Source organism: Rana temporaria, chromosome 9 (genome assembly GCF_905171775.1).
Source record: "Rana temporaria chromosome 9, aRanTem1.1, whole genome shotgun sequence".
In the NCBI taxonomy this organism is placed as follows: Eukaryota; Metazoa; Chordata; class Amphibia; order Anura; family Ranidae; genus Rana; species Rana temporaria.
This window is the reverse complement of record NC_053497.1, coordinates 24,406,422-24,426,813: the sequence shown is the minus strand read 5'-3', so window position 1 is coordinate 24,426,813 and position 20,392 is coordinate 24,406,422. Positions and strand designations below refer to the sequence as shown.

The 20,392-nt window shown below is 43.3% G+C and overlaps 1 protein-coding gene across 1 annotated transcript; it reads right to left on the bottom strand.

Moving 5' to 3' along the window:
• Positions 1-4,200: 4,200 nt before the first annotated feature.
• Positions 4,201-19,822, bottom strand: LOC120913197 (myosin-4-like). The gene is made up of 39 exons (XM_040322980.1): positions 19,720-19,822; positions 15,610-15,822; positions 15,379-15,522; positions 14,833-14,989; positions 14,607-14,746; positions 13,515-13,607; positions 13,356-13,419; positions 13,175-13,273; positions 12,959-13,062; positions 12,020-12,158; positions 11,818-11,936; positions 11,574-11,723; positions 11,325-11,495; positions 10,925-11,231; positions 10,754-10,824; positions 10,581-10,668; positions 10,367-10,484; positions 10,061-10,184; positions 9,838-9,974; positions 9,471-9,726; positions 9,118-9,360; positions 8,828-9,004; positions 8,596-8,741; positions 8,417-8,507; positions 7,928-8,317; positions 7,710-7,836; positions 7,372-7,490; positions 7,075-7,271; positions 6,773-6,956; positions 6,529-6,694; positions 6,304-6,428; positions 5,884-6,192; positions 5,573-5,776; positions 5,353-5,478; positions 5,096-5,266; positions 4,902-5,006; positions 4,668-4,763; positions 4,390-4,524; positions 4,201-4,302 (listed from the first exon to the last, which is right to left on the bottom strand). Exons 2-39 carry the CDS (start codon positions 15,808-15,810, stop codon positions 4,285-4,287), a joined length of 5,811 nt encoding a protein of 1,936 aa, XP_040178914.1. The 5' UTR covers positions 15,811-15,822; positions 19,720-19,822; the 3' UTR covers positions 4,201-4,284.
• Between the last annotated feature and the right edge of the window lie 570 nt (positions 19,823-20,392).

The window sequence follows — 20,392 nt, the reverse complement described above, 5'->3', positions numbered from 1 at the left end:
TCCTGATGTAAGGGGGAGGCTCTCTGGGGACCCTGATGTAAGAAGGAGGTTCTCTTGGGACCTTGATGTAAGGGGGAGGATCACTGGGGACCTTGATGTAAGGGGGAGGCTCTCTGGGGACCCTGATGTAAGGAGGGGCTCTTTGGGGACCCCAATGTAGGGGGAGGCTCTCTGGGGACCTTGATATAAGGGGGAGGCTCTCTGGGGACCCTGGTGTAAGGGGGAGGCTCTCCAAGGACCCTAATGCAAGACTGAGGCTCTCTGAGGACCCTGATGTGAGGAGGGGGCACTTTGGGGACCCCAATGTAAGGGGGAGGCTCTCTGGGGACCCTGATATAAGGCGGACGCGCTCTGAGGACCATGATGTAGGGGAGGCTCTCTGGGGACCCTGATGCAATACTGTGGCTCTCTGGGGACTCTGAGGTAAGAGGGAAGCTCTCTGGGGACTCTAATTTAAGGGAAAGGCTCTCTGGGGACCCTGCTGAAAGAAGGAGGCTCTCTGGAGACCTTGATGCAAGACTGAGGCTCTATGTGGACTCTGATGTAAGGGGGCTCTTTGGGGACCCTGATGCAAGACTAAGGCTCTCTGGGGACCCTGATGTAAGAAGGGGCTCTCTGGAGACCCCAATGTAAGGGGGAGGCTCTCTGGGGATCCTGATATAAGGTTGAGGCTCTCTGGGGACCCCGATGTAAGAAGAAGGCTCTCTGGGGACCCTGATGTAAGGGGGAGGCTCTCTGGGGACCCTGATGCAAAACTGAGGCTCTCTGGGGACTCTGTTGTAAGGGGGGAAGCTCTCTGGGGATCCTACTGTAAGAAGGAGGCTCTCTTGGGACCTTGATGTAAGGGGGAGGCTCTCTGGGGACCTTTATGTAAGGGGGAGGCTCTCTGGGGACCCTGATGTAAGGAGGGGCTCTTTGGGGACCCCAATGTAAGGGGAGGCTCTCTGGGGATGCTGATGCAAGACTGAGGCTCTCTGAGGAACCTGATGTAAGAAGGGGGCTCTTTGGGGACCCCAATGTAAGGGGGAGGCTCTCTGGGGACCCTGATATAAGGGGATGTGCTCTGGGGACCCTGATGTAAGGGGGAGGCTCTCTGGGGACTCTGATGCAATACTGTGGCTCTCTGGGGACTCTGATGCAAGAGGGAAGCTCTTTGGGGACTCTAATATAAGGGGACGGCTCTCTGGGGACCCTGCTGAAAGATGGAGTCTCTCTGGGGACCTTGATGTAAGGGGGAGGTTCTCTGGGGACCCTGATGCAAGACTGAGGCTCTCTGTGAACTCAGATCTAAGGGGGGCTCTCTGGGGACTCTGATGTAAGGGGGGCTCTCTGGGAACCATGATATAAGGGGGGCTCTCTGGGGACCCAATGTAAGGTGGAGGCTCTCTGGGGACCCTGATATAAGGTGGAGGCTCTCTGGGGACCTTGATGTAAGAAGAAGGCTCTCTGGTGACCCTGATTTAAGGTGGAGGCTCTCTGGGTACCCTGATGCAAGATTGAGGCTCTCTATGGACCCTGATGTAAGGAGGGGCTCTTTGGAGACTCCAATGTAAGGGGGAGGCTCTCTGGGGACCCTGATATAAGGGGGAGGCTCTCGGGACCCAGATGTAAGGAGAAGGCTCTCTGGCGACCCTCATGTAAGGGGAAGGCTCTCTGGGGGCCCTGATGCAAGACTGAGGCTCTCTGGGGACTCTGATGTAAAAGGCAAGCTCTCTGGGGACTCTGATATAAGGGGGAGGCTCTCTGGGGACCCTGCTGTAAGAAGGAGGCTCTCTGGGGACCTTGATGTAAAGGGGAGGCACTCTGTGGACACTGATGTAAGGAGGAGGATGTCTGGGATTCCTGATGCAAGACTGAGGCTCTCTGGGGACTCTGATGTAAGGGGTGTCTCTTTGGGGACCCTGATTTAAGGAGGGGCTCTCTGGAGACCCCAATGTAGGGGGGAGGCTCTCTGGGGATCCTAATGTAAGGGGGGAGGCTCTCTGGGGACCCTGATGCAAAACTGAGGCTCTCTGGGGACTCTAATGTAAGGGGGAAGCTCTCTGGGGATCCTGCTGTAAGAAGGAGGCTCTCTTGGGACCTTGATGTAAGGGGGAGGCTCTCTGGGGACCTTGATGTAAGGGGGAGGCTCTCTGGGGACCCTGATGTAAGGAGGGGCTCTTTGGGGACCCCAATGTAGGGGGAGGCTCTCTGGGGACCTTGATATAAGGGGGAGGCTCTCTGAGGACCCTGATGTAAGGGGAAGGCTCTCCAAGGGCCCTGATGCAAGACTGGGGCTCTCTGAGGACCCTGATGTAAGGAGGGGGCACTTTGGGGACCCCAATGTAAGGGGGAGGCTCTCTGGGGACCCTGATATAAGGTGAATGCGCTCTGGGGACCATGATGTAGGGGGGAGGCTCTCTGGGGACCCTGACGCAATACTGTGGCTCTCTGGGGACTCTGAGGTAAGAGGGAAGCTCTCTGGGGACTCTAATTTAAGGGGAAGGCTCTCTGGGGACCCTGCTGAAAGAAGGAGGCTCTCTGGGGACCTTGATGTAAGGGGGAGGCTCTCTGGGGACCCTGATGCAAGACTGAGGCTCTCTGTGGACTCTGATGTAAGGGGGGGCTCTTTGGGGACCGTGATGCAAGACTAAGGCTCTCTGGGGACCCTGATGTAAGGAGGGGCTCTCTGGAAACCCCAATGTAAGGGGGAGGCTTTCCGGGGATCCTGATATAAGGTTGAGGCTCTCTGGGGACCCCGATGTAAGGAGAAGGCTCTCTGGGGACCCTGATGTAAGGGGGGAAGCTCTCTGGGGATCCTGCTGTAAGAAGGAGGCTCTCTTGGGACCTTGATGTAAGGGGGAGGCTCTCTGGGGACCTTGATGTAAGGGGGGCTCTCTGGGGACCCTGATGTAAGGAGGGGCTCTTTGGGGACCCCAATGTAAGGGGAGGCTCTCTGGGGACGCTGATGCAAGACTGAGGCTCTCTGAGGACCCTGATGTAAGGAGGGGGCTCTTTGGGGACCCCGATGTAAGGGGGAGACTCCCTGGGGACCCTGATATAAGGGGATGTGCTCTGGGGACCCTGATGTAAGGGGGAGGCTCTCTGATGCAATACTGTGGCTCTCTGGGGACTCTGATGCAAGAGGGAAGCTCTCTGGGGACTCTAATATAAGGGGAAGGCTCTCTGGGGACCCTGCTGAAAGAAGGAGGCTCTCTGGGGACCTTGATGTAAGAGGGAGGTTCTCTGGGGACCCTGATGCAAGACTGAGGCTCTCTGTGAACTCAGATCTAAGGGGGGCTCTCTGGGGACTCTGATGTAAGGGGGGCTCTCTGGGAACCATGATATAAGGGGGGCTTTCTGGGGACTCTGATGTAAGGGGGTGCTCTCTTGGGACCCTAATGTATAGGGGAGGCTCTCTGGGGACCCTGATGCAAGGGGGGACTCTCTGGGGATTTTGATGTAATGAGGGGGGCTCTGGGGACCCTGATTTGTTGTGCGTGTTTGCAAAATCAAAGTTGGCCAGTCTGGATGAAGTCCAGGGACAATTTTTTGTCCCAGTCCAGCCCTGCTTGTGGACCAGTATAGTTCTTGAGGTGAGTTGAAGAGTAAATGTAGACTGTAACCAGTTGCATTTTTGAATTGCACTCATATACACCTTACATTTTTTGAAAATCCAGAAGTGGGAGATTTCCTTTAAGGGCCAGGCAATATTTAAAGCTGAACTCCAGGCCAAATACAGAGTTGAAGTGCTTATTACTTAGAGGTGTTTCAGTATTCAAAGGGTTTGTATTTTTGTCAATCTAATCCTGAGATTCACAGCCAGGCTGGTGACATTTCACTGTTGCAGTTAAGCAATAAGGCTAGGCCACCACCGTACCCCAGCCTAAGATAGGATAGAGAAGGAGTAGCAGCAGTTTGCCCAATTGCTCACACTAATCTCTCTTTCTGTCTGCATATGCGCGTGCAGCATGCTGATTGGCTGCTAACACTGACCATCCCTCTACCAATCTAAGGGCTGCTGTACAAGGAATTTGAGGATACAGATAATAAGCCATATTCAGGTAATTACAGTAGCCGCATAACATTTTTTATCATCTTTTAATGAGTTCATAACTGCATTTATTTCTGTGTTTACATCTACCATTAAAGTAGAAACCATTTAAAGTAGAAACCATTACATGAAAATTGTGTTTGGTAGAATGAAAAGGCCACAACATATTTAAAGAACTTCAATAATTTATTTAAATATCAGCACAATATAATGTAAGTAATGTTCATTTTTCTACAACCATTTAGAAGTATTTACTCTTCGCTCTCCTTCTGCAAAAATAAAGAGAAAAAATGTAAGGTACAAGAAGTAATTTTAAGTAAATTAAGTGGCATAATATTAAAAAAATGCTGCTATACCTTTCCTCCAACGTCACGGCTCTTGGCCCTGAGCTTGTTGACCTGGGACTCAGCAATGTCAGCTCTCTCTTCGGCCTCTTCAAGCTCATGTTGGACCTTCCTGAAGCGGCCCAGGTGAGCATTGGCTTGTTCCTCCTGAAGAACAAAGTTAATCAATTGTCAAATTGCAAGTTGTATTGAAAATTTGGTTTACAGTCTAACTTGATTATAATCAGTCTTGTCTATGAAGAAAAGGCTTTTGGAAAGGTTTTTCTACAAGAAATTAAGTTTGCACTTACAGATTCCTCAGCCTGTCTCTTGTAGGCCTTGACCTTCAGCTGCAGTTTGTCAACCAGGTCCTGCAACCTCAGGAGGTTTTTCCTGTCTTCCTCAGTCTGCAAAATAAAATTAATATAGAGCATTCAGAATATAAAAGTCATGTTTGTAACACAAATGGTTTAATACAAGAAATGCCTAAAAGCAAGAAGTCCTTAGGATTTTCCATACTGAGTATGTGTACTAAGTTACTGTACCTGGTAGGTGAGTTCCTTAACCCTCCTTTCATATTTGCGAACTCCTTTAATGGACTCAACTCCACGTTTCTGTTCATTTTCCAGCTCATTCTCCAGTTCACGCACCTATGGGGAACATTTTCAGAAAAAAATATTGTTGGAATTTTGATATTTTGTTCTCTAATCTTTACCACATTTGCTTTTAAAATACTTACTCTGACTTCCAGTTTCTGGAGCTGCTTCTTGCCACCCTTCAATGCCAGCTGTTCAGCTTCATCCAGACGGTGCTGCAGGTCCTTCACAGTCTGTTCAAGGTTCTTCTTCATTCTCTCCAGGTGGGCACTGGTGTCCTGCTCCTTCTTCAGCTCTTCTGCCATCAGAGCAGCCTTAAGTAGTATGGAAAAACAGTCAGTGGGCATGTAGACTTGACGTGTAATCTATTCTATGAGTTTGTAGAAGAATGGATACGTACATCAGTGATGGCCTTTTTGGCTTTGTCTTCAGCATTTCTGGATTCCTGAACAGTTTCCTCCACTTCATTTGTCAGCTGTGTAATGTCACTTTCTAATTTCTTTTTGCTGTTCAGCAGGCTAGTGTTCTATAAAAACAAATATGTGGGGCATCATTTAGCATTTAATGAAATAAGGTAACATTTATTGCTAAATCTAATGATATTTAGCAGGAGATTCTACCTGTGAGTGCAGGAGCTGCAGACGTTCACTGGCATCCAGAAGTTCCTGTTCTGCTATCTTGCGAGATCTCTCTGTTTGTTCCAGAGCTGACCTAGTCTCTTCAATCTCAGCTTGTTGTAGATTGTTTCTGCGTTCAATCACAGCAACCTGTTCCTTCAGGTCCTCCTGTCCTCTCAAGGAATCATCTAACTGCAGCTGGGCATCCTAGATGACAAAAAGTGTGTGATCATAAACCAACAATCTGACTACTTTCAGTAGAATGAGACTAAAGCTTTGTATTTTATATGATTATTTGTGCTTTTTTGGGATACCTTCAGTTGTCCTTGCACATTTCTGAGCTGTTTCTGTGCCTCTGAAGCCTGGCGGTTGGCATGGCTAAGTTGGATCTCAAGTTCATTCAAATCTCCTTCCATCTTCTTCTTTAGTCTCAGAGCATCATTTCTGCTTCTGATTTCAGAGTCCAGTGTGCTCTGCATGGTGTCAATGGCTCTCTGGCTGTTTCTCTTCAGCTGTTCATTTTCCTCATCCTTCTCTGCAATCTTCCTGTCCACCTCAGATTTGATCTGGTTCAGCTCAAGCTGGACACGGAGGATCTTGGCTTCTTCATGTTCCAATGATCCCTTTAAAAAAGAAACACAATATTTAAAATTAGGTTGGTAGACTGGCACTCAGAAAGGTCATGCCAAAATAAAGCCAATCCATGTTATCATTGTAGTTTTCTAGTTGTATACCTCAGCTTCCTCCAGAGCAGCCTGAAGGTCACTCTTTTCCTGTTCAACCTGCTTCCTGGCCTTCTCCAGTTCATTGATGGACTTTCCAGTCTCACCAATCTGTTCAGTCAGATCTGAGATCTCCTCTGGTGAAGAGATGGTCAAACAAATGTTACACATCTATTCAGTGCATTTGCCAGTCTCATCAATTAAGAATTATAGAAATGTAATAAGTAAGCAACATACGTTGCAAGTTCTTGTTCTCGCGTTTCAGGGTTTCAACTTGTTCTAGAGCCTCTTCATAAGCATTCTTCATCTTGAAGATCTCAGTGCTCAGGCTGCGAGCCTCTTTCTGAGCAGCCTCCAGTTCAGCCTGACCCTCCTCATACTTCTGCTTCCATTCTGCCAGGACCTGAAATCATGGACATGTATAGAATATGTATCCAAATAATTTAAAGTTATTACAGTTGCATTATGCCTGCATATTTACCTTATCAAAGTTTCTCTGTTTCTTGTCAAGAGAAGCTGCTGCACTATTTGATCTCTCCACATCGACCATGAGGTCTTCAACCTCAGACTGCAACCTCTGCTTGGTCTTTTCCAGGGAGGCACACTTGGAGTTCACAGCCTCAACCTGTTCCTCAGCATCCTGCAAACGCTGAGCCAGCTTCTTCCTGTAAAGCAAATAAAGAACAATATTATGTAATGGTACAATAAGAGTCTGTTAAAAACAAATCTCCTTTTTTTCTAAAAATATTGAAATAAAAACAAATTTCCCGGGTTTTAACTTACTTGGCCTCCTCCAGCTCCTCTGTGCGCTGAATGGCATCAGTTTCGTATTTGGTCCTCCACTGGGCAACTTCACCATTAGCCTTGGACAGAGAACGTTGAAACTCAGCCTTGGCTTCCTGTTCCTCCTCATATTGCTCGCGGAGCAAGTCATTGTCATGGCGAGCAGACTGCAGGGCATGGGCAAGGGCATTCTTTGCCTGGAATATGCAGATAAGAATTATGTGAAATACATGTAATGGTATTGTAGGAAATGTACTGTTTCAATATTTTGTGTTTAACGTAACATCACAATGTTACCTTTGACTCCTCTTCATGCTGTCTCTTGAGTTCCTCAACCTGCTGAGTGAAGCCCTGTTTGCCTCTGGAAAGCTGAGAAATTAGAGACTCCTTCTCTTCAAGCTGGCGAGATAGCTCACCTAGAATCATATGAAAGCAATATCACATAGCATTAAAAACAATGCATTTAGTAGACATATAACAGTACATGTAGTCAAGTATTTCTTCACTCTTCTAAATACTCTTGGCATGTCATTGGTTTTGTACAACATTTTATTGGCTTGTATTTCATCTATTAAACATGTCATTATATTGTTACATATTTTACTTATATTATAAGAGTACAGTCATTAACCTACCAGTCTCAGTCTGGAGACGAGCCCTCTGGGTAGTGAGGTCATTAAGTAAACGCAGATGTTCATCATCCTTAGACTTAACTTCACTCAGTTGGTCCTCAACCACTCGGTTAATTTTCTCAAGGTTGGCCTACAAGAACATTTGGTAAAATCATTGTCTTCATTCCAGAATAAGGATTCAAAAAGAATAAAGAAACATGTATTTTCAAGAAATTACTTACCTTAGACTTAGAGACACTCTCCAGGTTGCTGGCGAGGTCATCGACCTCCATCTTCAGCTCACTCTTTTCTTTCTCCAGCTTCTGCTTAACACGCTGCAGGTTGTCAATCTGTTCTCCAAGCTCAGCAACACTGTCAGCATGCTTTTTGCGCAGGGCAGAAGCAGTGGCTTCATTTTGAAGAGTAGCTTCTTCTAGGTCGCGTCTCAGTTTCTGGAATTCAGCTTCACGCTTCTTGTTCACCTCAATCTGGGCAGATGTTGCACCTCCAGCTTCCTCAAGTCTTTCACTGATTTCTTCAAGTTCTCTAGAAAGATCAGCTCTCTGTTTCTCAATCTTGGCCCGAGCTGCCCTCTCAGCTTCAATTTCCTCCTCAAGTTCTTCAATACGAGCCTAAATAGAGCAGGTTATTATTATTGGGATTTTAAAATTCATAGTTAAATAATGAGAAATTAATATAATAATATTAGGATCCTGTAATCCATCCTTTACCTGCAATTCCTTTATCTTCTTCTGCAGTTGAGATCCAAGGGATTGTTCATCCTCAATCTTTCCCTGGAGTTGGCTGACTTCAAAGTCCTTCCTGTGAATCAAGGTTAATACAAGTTATAAATGCTGCCTTAATTTTCAGGTTTTTCTTAAAAAATAAATAAATAGCGAGCACTTCTTACTTTTTTAGCTTTTCATCAGTTTGCTGCTTTTCATTTTCAAGATCCATGACGGTTTCCTGGGACAGTTTCAGGTCACCTTCCAGCTTTCTCTTGGTCCTCTCTAAGTCAAGACGGAGTTTCTTCTCTTGTTCCAGAGAACCTTCCAGCTAGAAGTACATGCATTTATTTGAATGATTTGGACCCTTTTTTATAAATACCCAACAGATTGGAAATTTTATTTTAAGATACTCACATCATCTACTTGCTGTTCCAGCTTTGTCTTTGCTTTGGACAAGGAGTTGACTTTGTCTTCCTCAGCTTGAAGGTCATCAAGAGTTTGCTGATGAGCCTCCTGAAGAGCTTTCTTTTCCTTGCTGAGTTTGGAGACGTTTTCATCAAGAGATGCCAGTTCTTCAGTAAGATTTTTAACCTATAATTAAGGGAACAAAGATTAACATACATAATTATACTGTATTCGAATGTAGACTTTGCATTTGTGTATTTGAATCAGGAAATGGAACTTATGTTTCTTGTTGCTTATACCTTATTTTCTGTTGCATGTTTTTCTTTTTCTACTTTTGCCAGAGTGAGTTCCAGGTCATCAATGTCTTTCTTCAGCTCTGAGCATTCATCTTCCAGCTTCCTTTTCTTAGCTGTTAGTTCAGCATTGCTTTCTTCCTCATCTTCAAGTCTCTCATTGAGCTCCTTGAGTTTTGATTCAAGTTGAATCTTGTTCTTGATGAGACTTTCACATCTCTCCTCAGCATCAGCCAGAGTCTCAGATTCCTTTTGAAAACAATTTTCTTTTAGGCAACTGGGAATTTTTGTATGGATAACAACTAAATATCACTGTAAATTATTTTTTAAAAAGAGTTTTGCTATATAATTCTACATACCGACTGGACGTGTTGCTGTAAGTCATTCTTTTCCTGCACCAAGGAAATCATTTTCTGCTCTAGTTCTTTCCTCTTGGCCTCTGACTTTGCCAGAGCTTCCTTGGTCTTTTCAAACTCCTCTTTCATATTTGCCATCTCTTTCTCAGATTCTGCACTCTTCAGGAGAGGCTTAATCTTGAAGTACAATTTCATCCATGGCCAGTGTTTGACATTCATGAATGATCTGATATTGTACTGGATGACAAAGAGGGCTTCCCTGTTTAAGAAATGTCACATATCAGGTAAATATGTCTGTTATCAAAATCTTTGTTTTGCTTCTATAGCTATCATTACTAGTATACTTTTGTGAGTAGAAAATAATTTTTACCTTCTTTCCATCATCTTCTTGAACTCAACTCTCATCAAGAAAGCTCTGCAAAGAGCCTGAGTACGAGTGATAAGTTGTGCCAACTTTTCATCTCTCATCTCTTCCAGTGTACCCAGGAGACCAGCTTTGAAGAATACCTTTAAAAAAAAAAAATTGTAATTTTAAATTTAAATATTATAAACTATTAAATCTTCCATTTTCTGGGAACTGCTGTCTGCCATACCTTGGTGTGGCCAAATTTGTACTGAGTGTGGTCAACATCAATAGAGCCCAGTAGTTTTTCTGCTGCCTTCTTGCTGTCAATAAACTGACCATCTGGGATTGCACTGGCATTCAGGACCTTGTAACTTTAGAAAAAAAAGGTATGGAATAGATAGTGATAATTCTTGAAGTGTATAACAAACCATACATATCTAAATAACTAAAACTTTCTATTTAACTTCCACATCTAATGGCATTGTTCACCCCTTATGATCCAATAGTTTCTATAAGCTATACAAGTATGTTTACAATGTGCATGAAAATTTACCGTTGCTTAAAGTCAGCATAAATAATTCTGCTGGGGAATCCCTTTCTGCAGATTCTGATACCCTCCAATACACCATTACATCTCAGTTGGTGAATGATCAAGTGGTTATCCATGATACCTGGGAGAAATCATAAATGTCAGTAGTGACCACAAAAACTATAGTGCCTTCCTAATGTTTAGTGTTTGCAGCATGAACAGGATAATAAAATTGTACCTGGAGTTTTGGTCTCATTGGGGATCAGACAACGCACAAAGTGAGGGTGAGTGCTTCTCAAGTTGGACATTAGCTTGTTCAAGTTTTCCTATAACACACACAATATAAATTAGGATTTTTTGCTATGACAGAAATTATGTAAGTCTTTATGCAGATACAAAAGTCATACTAACCCTGAACAGACAAGACACAGTCTGGAAAGAGGATCCCTTCTTCTTCTTTCCACCTTTGCCGGCAGCAGCATCTGTTAATAAAACACAATGGAAGAGTCATCATAGATCTTAGTCTAAATGTAAAAGTACAAAAAAAACTTAAAATTAGAAAGGAACAGGGAAGTTACTCACCATCAACAGCATTGTAGCTGGAGTACAGGAAGGACAGCAGTTTCATTGAAGATTTCTGGTACAGCTGGATAACAGATTCATTCAATGGATCCTTATTCTTGTCAAGCCAGCCAGAGATGTTGTAATCCACAGTACCAGCATAGTGCACAAGAGAGAAGTGAGCCGCAGCCTTTCCTTTGCCAGGTTTGGGCTTCTCAAAGTTTTTGCACTTGCCAAGATGCTGCTCATACAGCTTGTTCGTGAAGGATGTGTCAGTGGCCTTGGGGAACATGCACTCCTCTTCAAGGATGGAGAAGATGCCCATAGGCTGATAATAAACGATAAATGTTACTTGAAGTCTGTAACTACACATAATTCTAAATTTTTGGTTTCATAATATCATTTCCATATGTGAAATTACCTTCTCAATAAGCTCAATGCAGGCAGCCAAGTCCATACCAAAGTCAATGAACTCCCAGTCAATACCTTCCTTCTTGTATTCCTCTTGTTCCAGGACGAACATGTGGTGGTTGAAGAACTGCTGCAACTTCTCATTGGTGAAGTTGATACAGAGCTGTTCCAAGCTGTTGAACTGTATGTAAAATAAAGAAATGAGAACAGGTCCTTTGCTTTGAAAGACCTACAAACCCAAAACTGTTCAAGAACTTACATCAAAGATTTCAAATCCAGCAATATCCAGCACACCAATATAGAACTGTCTTGGCTGCTTGGTGTCGAGCTGCTGGTTGATACGAGTGACCATCCACAAAAAGAGTTTCTCAAAAACGGATTTGCCAAGGGCACCAACAGAGTTGTAGACCTAAAGAGTAGAGCAAAAATCATGTGTTAATGTATTATAGAAAGCATAGTTATCTTTGAGTATGTGGTTATTTTAGTTCTTGATTTTATCATACCTGATTTACAGTTTGTCCCTTGGTGACAAACTCATTGCCGACCTTTACTCTGGGGTAGCACAAAGCCTTCAGCATATCAGCAGAGTTGAAACCCATCAGATAAGCAATCTTGTCAGCAACTGGAGATAAGACATATAGTATGAAATAAATCCTAAAATGGCATAGATGGAAAACAAATCACAAAATAAAACTAAGAACAAACCTTCAGTGCCGTCTGGCTCGGCCTGCTCCTCCCTCTGTTTCTGCTTGAACTTCAAGTTGCCGTGATGCATGACTGCACCAGTCAACTTGTAGATGCCATTCTTTTCTTCTGGGGTGAATCCCAGGATGTCAATGGCAGTCTGTTGGAAAAATATCTCTGGTTATTTAGGGCCAGATTCACAGAAGATATACGCCGGAGTATCTACTGATACTCCGGCGTATTTTCAAATTTGCCGCGTTGTATCTTAATTTGTGATTCACAAACAAGATACAACGGCTTTTGGCTAAGATCCGACAGGCTTACGGCTTTGTACGCCTTAGGCTGCAATACTTCGGCCGCCGCTGGGTGGAGTTTGCGTAGTTTTCCAGCGTCGGGTATGCAAATGAGCTTTTACGGCGATCCACGTTACGTCGTCGCTAGTCATTTTTTCCCGTCGCAAAGTTAAGCCTGTTTTTACATGGCTTAACTTTAGACGAGCCATGTTAAAGTATGGCTGTCGTTCCCGCGTCGAATTTCATTTTTTATTTTTTTGTGTAAGACGTCCGGGAATACGAAAGTACGTTACGCACGTCGCCGTTCAAAAAAATTACGTCACTTCGTGCAAAGCACAGCGGGAATTTCAAAACGGAGCATGCATAGTACGTCGGGCAGGGGAATCGCGCTTAATTTAAATGGTACACGCCCCATTTGAACTAGGCGGGCTTTCGCCGGACGCCTTTACGTTACACCGCCGTAAGTTTACAGGCAAGTGCTTTGTGAATCAAGCACTTACGCTGAAAACTTGCGGCGGTGTAACATAAACGGGATACGTTACGCCGCGGCGCAGGTACCTGAATCTGGCCCATAGTGCCTAGTAACACATTCTGTACATATGTTGAAATTATACAATCTGTGGAAAAATGAAAAAAGTTTTCTTGTTCAAAGACTTCAACAACTTACATCTGTGGCGATGAACTCCTCTGTATCATCAATACTCTTCACAACGATTTCACCCATGCTGATTAAGGGATAGTCGTATGGGTTGGTGGTCACAAGAAGCATCTCTGAACACAAATGACAATAAAAAAAATGCTAAGTTCTACATTCGATAACACATGCTTATGGTTTGCAGGTCTCATTTCTCTGCCTATTATCTGAAAGGAAATATGACCTTACCTACAACCTCTGGTCTATGGTTTGTCATGATCTGGTAGAAGATGTGGTAGCTTCTTTCAGCTGACAGCTGGAATGTTACTCTGGACTTCTCCAGCAGATCTATAAAATTGCATTGTAATAGTTGTATGAATTTATGTGAGAGACTACAAAATGAGAAGAAATTGGAGGGTTTTGTTCTTACATGTTTCAATATCAGCTGAAGACAGTTTTCCAGTGGTACCAAAGTGGATTCTGATGAATTTACCCTAAAAATGACATGAGAAGATTAGAAAGGAGTCCATGTAATATGAGTTCCTAAAGATGAGTAACTAATGAACATATAGATCTCATATATACTTACAAAACGAGAGGAGTTGTCATTTCTCACAGTCTTGGCATTACCAAAGGCTTCCAGCAGTGGGTTAGCCTGGATGATTTGATCTTCCAGATTACCCTAAGGATAGAGAGTTACAATGATTCAGCAGACAAGTAAAACAGGTAAAAGTGATATGAACAAGCAAAGAGGCAAAAAAATCCGAAAAATGCAAGTCGTATAGGTGGCTACCGCATGATGTTTTACGTTGGTGCATTGATAATACAAGTACAAGGTCCTTTAAGCCGAGCGAGCAGCTTTTTATGTAGTAAATAACATCCCAATTACATTAGCAGTTTCACGGACAGATACCAATACAGTTTGAACCTGTATATTTCTTGAACACTGCAAAGAATACATTAACTGTGAAGGAAAGGACTGTAATCAGAGCATATCTATATTTGTTGTCGTTCTTGGCTTTCACAAATCTCTATGCGTTGACACTCAACACATCTCCCAAATTACATAACTTTGTTAACACATATTTACTATGTAATATACTCCCTAAGATTGCAAAGGAAGCACCTAGAGTTTTTAATATGTATACCATAACTTTAGTTTGTTTTCCAACAAGAGGATTTAGCATGCTATTACTTAGGATTATTCAACAATCTAACCAGATTGACCTTAAAAAACCCTTCCTAAACTATTAGAAAAATATTCTCTTGCTGATATCCCCTTTTATCCCCTTTTCCTTTTCACATTCTTTGTAGAACATTTTTTTTTTTTACATTGACTTTGGATATATGTATATTCATAATTGATCACCTCTAACTTGTCTTTTTTCCAAATGAGATAAGTTTAGATTTTTTTTAAACCTTTCATATAAGAGAGACCTGCCATGCTTTTTACTAATTTACCAGATTACACTGCCTTTGCACTCTCTCTAAATCTTTAATGGCCTTATAGCAGTACATTACACAAATGTGACCTTAGTGATTTACGTGGGATAATGCTATATATATCATGTGTTTTCATCTCATCTTTATACTACTGCCTGGCATTGAGTGCATTTGCTTAGCTAACCAACTCCTTCTCCAAGATTTAAAAAAAAGTTTTAATTAAAAGTTGAGTACGAACCTGTATGCCGCCGGTCGACTCCTTCTTCTTAGAATCACCAATAGCTGCAATTGTTGCAAAGTACTGGATGACACGCTTGGTGTTGACAGTCTTTCCAGCACCAGATTCACCAGTAATCAGGACAGACTGATTTTCACGATCTGCCAAATGCAAATGTGGATTTAAACAATGTACATGGCTTCTGAACATATCAAACAAACATTCAGAATAAGACAAGCCCGGGTACCTGTGAGCATAGCCTGATAAGCGTTATCAGAGATGGAGAAGATGTGTGGTGGGGCTTCCATACGCTTCTTGCCTCTGTAGCCAGCAACCACCTTGGGGTCATACACTGGCAGCCACTTGTAGGGGTTTACAGTGACGCAGAAAAGCCCAGAGTATGTCTGTTATATATTATAAAGTATATGATGTTAGTTTGTGATTTCCTTAAACGTCACACTCCTTAAACTGAAACTCCATATTTTACCCCAAAATATAAAATCTATTGCCAGGCTGCTCTGGGGCATGCTTTTTTCAGCATTTCGAACCCTCCGCCTAATAGCAATTTACAAAGGAGGTTGGGTTTTAAAGCTAATTACCAATATTTACTATATGGACTTCCAGGCTAAAGCTGTTATTTTACAAGGTAGGTTTAAATTTATTAAGAAGTTTGGTTGCCAGTCATCAACTAATGCATAAAAATAGGATAGAATATAGGATGTATTATTAAGATTTTTTGCAGATTTTTTACATTTTATTTTGACTGTCATTTTTTCTAGATATTGGGACTTACGTAGATCATCCAGGCTGCATAACGTTCTTTGAGGTTATACAGTACAGAAGCTTCATTCAGATGAGTCATCATCGCCATGTCTTCAATTTTATCATACTTGGGAGGATTCTGGGGGTAAACTTGGCTTTCTTTGACTGTTACAGTCTGAAATTGAAAATAATATGTTTAATTCATATGTTTTAATCATGTTTAGTACTTGATTTATTCTGAAAAATATGCTATAATAGTTACCCTGTTATCGTCGGTCTTTACGGTGATTTTTCCATCTTCCCGAGCGGTGACCAAACCTTTCACGTAAAGTTCCTTTTGGTCATCTACGTAGCAGGTGTTCTTGGCATCAAAAGGTTTGTTCTGGGCTTCCAGTCTTTCTTTCTCACTCTTACGGAGGTACTGGGCGGCATCGCCGAAAACCGCCATCTCACCGTCACTCATGGCTGCTGGTTTCTGTATGAAAATGTCTTATTTTTAATAATGCTTTGATAAGCTTATTTGTCACCTCTTTACTGCCTGTTTTATCCCCTGAAAGCTTGCACCACCGTGCCAAAATGCACGCAAATACTATTGACTCGCATTTGATTTGGTAGTAATGCCCACTGAACACGACAGTGGGATCATTTTTGATGCAAAGCATCACAGTCGCAGCATGTGTATACTCCGTATAACTGCCTTTGCAGCTTGGGGGGGCCAGTTGAGAGGTGGAGAAATTGATCTTCATCTGCCCGTTTTTGCTGGCATCCCCCAAACTGCAAGTGTAAACTAAGCCATATTGTCATTGGTTAAGTAAATCCTAAGTGCTTGTTAGGGCTCAGCTGTGATTATTACTCTTGTACTCCTGTGAAGCTATACCTTTGCCTTAGGCAAGATATACATTGTACAATTTTCTTTCCCTCAACCATGGGTTGAGGGAATGAACATTCGCTTGATTTTCTCCTCAACACAGTTAGTGTTCATGGGGGAATACCTCCCACTGCGCTATTGTAATCTGGAAAGAAGAAGGTTAGATGCTCACTAAATAGTAAACATTACACCATATTAGTATGAATATATGGTGCAATGTCCCATTGATTGCAGACTCACCAGTATGGTGCGGTCTCCTTTAACTAGTCATATGGTAGAAAAAAGGAAAGGGGGTGAAGAGATCAAGATCCCCCCAAAAAGAGCTAGTTCTTTTTGGAGGGCTCTTGATCTCTTCTCCCCTTTTCATTTTTTGTAGCTATTGTAATCTGACAGCAGGGGGTTTCCCAGCTGTCAGAATACAATGATCATTGCTGGCAGCTATAGCCACCACCAGTGATCATACATAAAATAAATAAACCCAACAGGCTGGTTGTACTTTAGTACTAACAGCTTGCCCATAGACGGAATGAAATTCGGCCAGTTCAGCAGGAACCAGACAAATTTTGATCCAGCTATGGCCGGCCTTAGAGCAGGAACATCTAGAAAGATTTACTAGAATTGTTAGTGCATAGCAAGCCAAAGAGAGACACAATTGAATCATTACGTTTTTGTTATTATTGTCCAAACAATACAGGGAACTAAAGCCTCATACCCACGGGCAAGAATCCCTTGCCGCCCGAGTGTACACACACTCCTTTCAATAGAAGCGCAGTTCTTTTGAAAGGCAAGAACGTGGTGACGTAATCACGTACGACGAGCATGTGCTTGTCACATTTGATGCTGTCGCCGCCATCTTGCTTCACCCTACCTATGCCGTGGAAGCTACCGCGCATGCATCAAAGTCATTTCGAGCATGCGCGGGTTTCCACGGCGACAGGTAAGTATACAGACGCTCGGGTTTCTCATCGGGAAACAGGCCGACAAGAATCTCGATGAGAAAATAGAGAGCAGGATCTCTATTTTTCTTGTTGAGATTCTGGGCAGATTTCCAGACGAGAAACCTGAAAACCTCATACACACGCTCGGTTTACTCAGCAAGAAAGCTCTGCCAGCAGTTTTCTTGCTGGTTCTTGCCGAGAAAACCGAGCGTGTGTACGAGGCTTTCAGGTTTCTCGTCTGGAAATCTGCCCAGAATCTCGACAAGAAAAATAGAGATTCTGCACGGGATATGTGTTAGAACGCAGAGTATAATAGGAATTATTGTTGAGGTGGGTACATTTTAGCACATCTCTATGGTCCACCACAGCCAGGAGGCCAGATGGAACCACAAAACATAACATCAGTTGGGGTACCAATGTGTTTGCTACTCTCTTCTGTTTTAACTGCAGCCTCAGTTGACCATAGAGCTGTGTGTTGTTGGGGATATGGCAATTACAATGTTATAGCACCTAGAGAAACTCTACTGTTACTATATTACTGGCTAATGAGCTTACATAAAATATAGAGTATATAACTGGAACTCTAACCCATTGTTTTACTTTTAAATAGAGTGGGTCAGTGTTAAAATGGTCATAAACTTTCATGCCGTGTACACACAATCGTTTTTCGGCATGAAAAAAATGAAGTTTTTAAAAAATTTCATTTAAAATGATTGTGTGAGGGCTTCACATCATTTTTCGGCTTCTGAAAAACAACCAAATTTTTTTTCGAGCATGCTGCATTTTTAACAACATTTTAAACTATGACGTTTTTTGGGTTGTAAAAAATGATCGTGTATGGGCTAAAACGACGTTAAAAACCCGCGCATGCTCAGAAGCAAGTTATGAGACAGGAGCGCTCGTTCGCTCGGTACTTCATTTACATGGGGTCACGCTTAATTTTAATAGATCACGCCCTCCTTCAACCTACTTTGAATTAGGTGGGCTTACGCCGCCCAATTTACGTTACGCCGGCGCAAGTTTGGGAGGTAAGTGAAGGAGGACTGCACTAAGGTAAAGGAAGCTATTTAGGGGGAAAAAATTGTACCTTTACAACCCCTTTACGCTAAAATGTTCCCTCTTAAAGTGGAGCTTCACCCAAAAACTTAATTTTTAACATTAGATTGAGGCTCATTTTGTCTAGGGGAATCGGGTGGTTTTTTTTTAATCGAAGCAGTACTTACCGTTTTAGAGATAGATCTTCTCCGCCGCTTCCCGGTATGGGCTGCGGGACTGGGCGTTCCTATTTGATTGACAGGCTTCCGACAGGCTTCCGACGGTCGCATACATCGCGTCACGATTTTCCGAAAGTAGCCGAACGTCGGTGCGCAGGCGCCGTATAGAGCTGCACCGACGTTCGGCCTCTTTCGGCTACTCGTGACGCGATGTATGCGACCGTCGGAAGCCTGTCGGAAGCCTGTCAATCAAATAGTCCCGAAGACCATACCCGGAAGCCACGCAGAACATCTACCTCTAAAACGGTAAGTACTGCTTCGATTTAAAAAAAAACACCCGATTCCCCTTGACAAAATGAGCCTCAATCTAATGTTAAAAATTGTTTTTCGGGTGAACTCCCGCTTTAAGAGTACATTCGAAATATAAACCTATAAGGCCCCGTACACACGGTCGGACCAAACCGATGAGAATGGACCGAAGTTCAGTTTCATCGGACCAAACCGACCGTGTGTATAGGCCATCGGTCTGGTTTCCTTCTGTCCAAAATTTCTAAACATGCTTCAAAACCGAACCGATGGACCGCTGCCCGATCGGACCAAACCGATGGTTAGTACAGAAAAGCATCGGTTCAAAACCCGCGCATGCTCAGAATCAAGTCAACGCATGCTTGGAAGCATTGAACTTCGTTTTATTCAGCACGTCGTGTGTTTTACGTCACCGCGTTCTGACCCGATCGGTTTTTGAACTAATGGTGTGTACGCACATCAGACCATCAGGCCACTTCAGCGGTGAACCAATGAAAACGGTCCGTCGGACCATTCTCATCGGTTTTGTCCGAACGTGTGTACGGGGCCTTAGGGTTCTACTGGGATGCCATTGAAACTATCACCAGCCCTCCAAGCTAAACCTTTGCAAAGAGGGGAAGCAGAAAGTTCAGCTTATGGCAATGTCATCCGGACAGCAAACATGGGGGATCCTCTTAGGCCCCGTACACATGCCCGAGTTTCTCGGCAGAATTCAGCCAGAAACTCGGTCGGAGCTGGATTCTGCCGAGAAACTCGGTCGTGTGTACAGCTTTCAGCGAGGAACCCGACGAGGAACTCGTCGGGCCGAAAAGAGAACATGTTCTCTATTTCCTCGTTGTTCAATGAGGAAAGTCGGCCCGCCGAGATCTCGGCGGCTTCCACACTGAACTCGACGAGGAACTCGATGTGTTTGGCACGTCGAGTTCCTCGGACGTGTGTACGGGGCCTTAGGGGAACCAACAGCATTCTTTGTCAGTTAATCTAAAGCAATCTATCTAAAGTTAGTATAAAGTGTCAGTCAATCTATCCAGTGTTTCACCACTTACCTGTTAGCTCTGCTTAAGATGAAAAAAATACGATGGCCCCCTAAAAAGAGAAAAGAAAGACAATATAAACAAATTAATATTTACAGCATTTTCATTTACAAGATCCTATGTTCTACAAAATAACTAATATGTCTTTACATATGTAATCTAATGCATATTGTGAGTCTCCAAAGTGTGAGCCTCCAGTTTTCGTTTACAATGAATACAATATTATGTTGTATAACTATTACTGATTTTGATGCACAGCCTAGTTTCTTTAAACTGCTGGCATACTTTTTTTCTAAGTGTAGGAATGAGCTACAAGATCTGAGATGGTTCTTTAGAACACTTTTTTTTCTAAGTGTAGGAATCAGCTACAAGAGCTGAGATGGTTCTTTAGAATACACAGCCTGCTTGAAGTCTACTCACCAGAACAGAGAGCTAATGATCCTAGGTCCCTGGGGAGGCTTATATACTGTAGACCAGCCCCTGTGCCTACTCAGCTTGCTCCACATATGGACGTGGGCTTTACGTTGCCTTAACTAAGCGCTCGGACCCATAGCTGTCTGTTCATCACAAGTAAAAATAACCAACATAATTCAACAGGGGACTCTTGAGTACTCCATTGTTGAAAGCCACATTTGCAGTCTATAATTTGGGAAAGGATTGTTTTACACTGAGCTAAGGAAGCTGT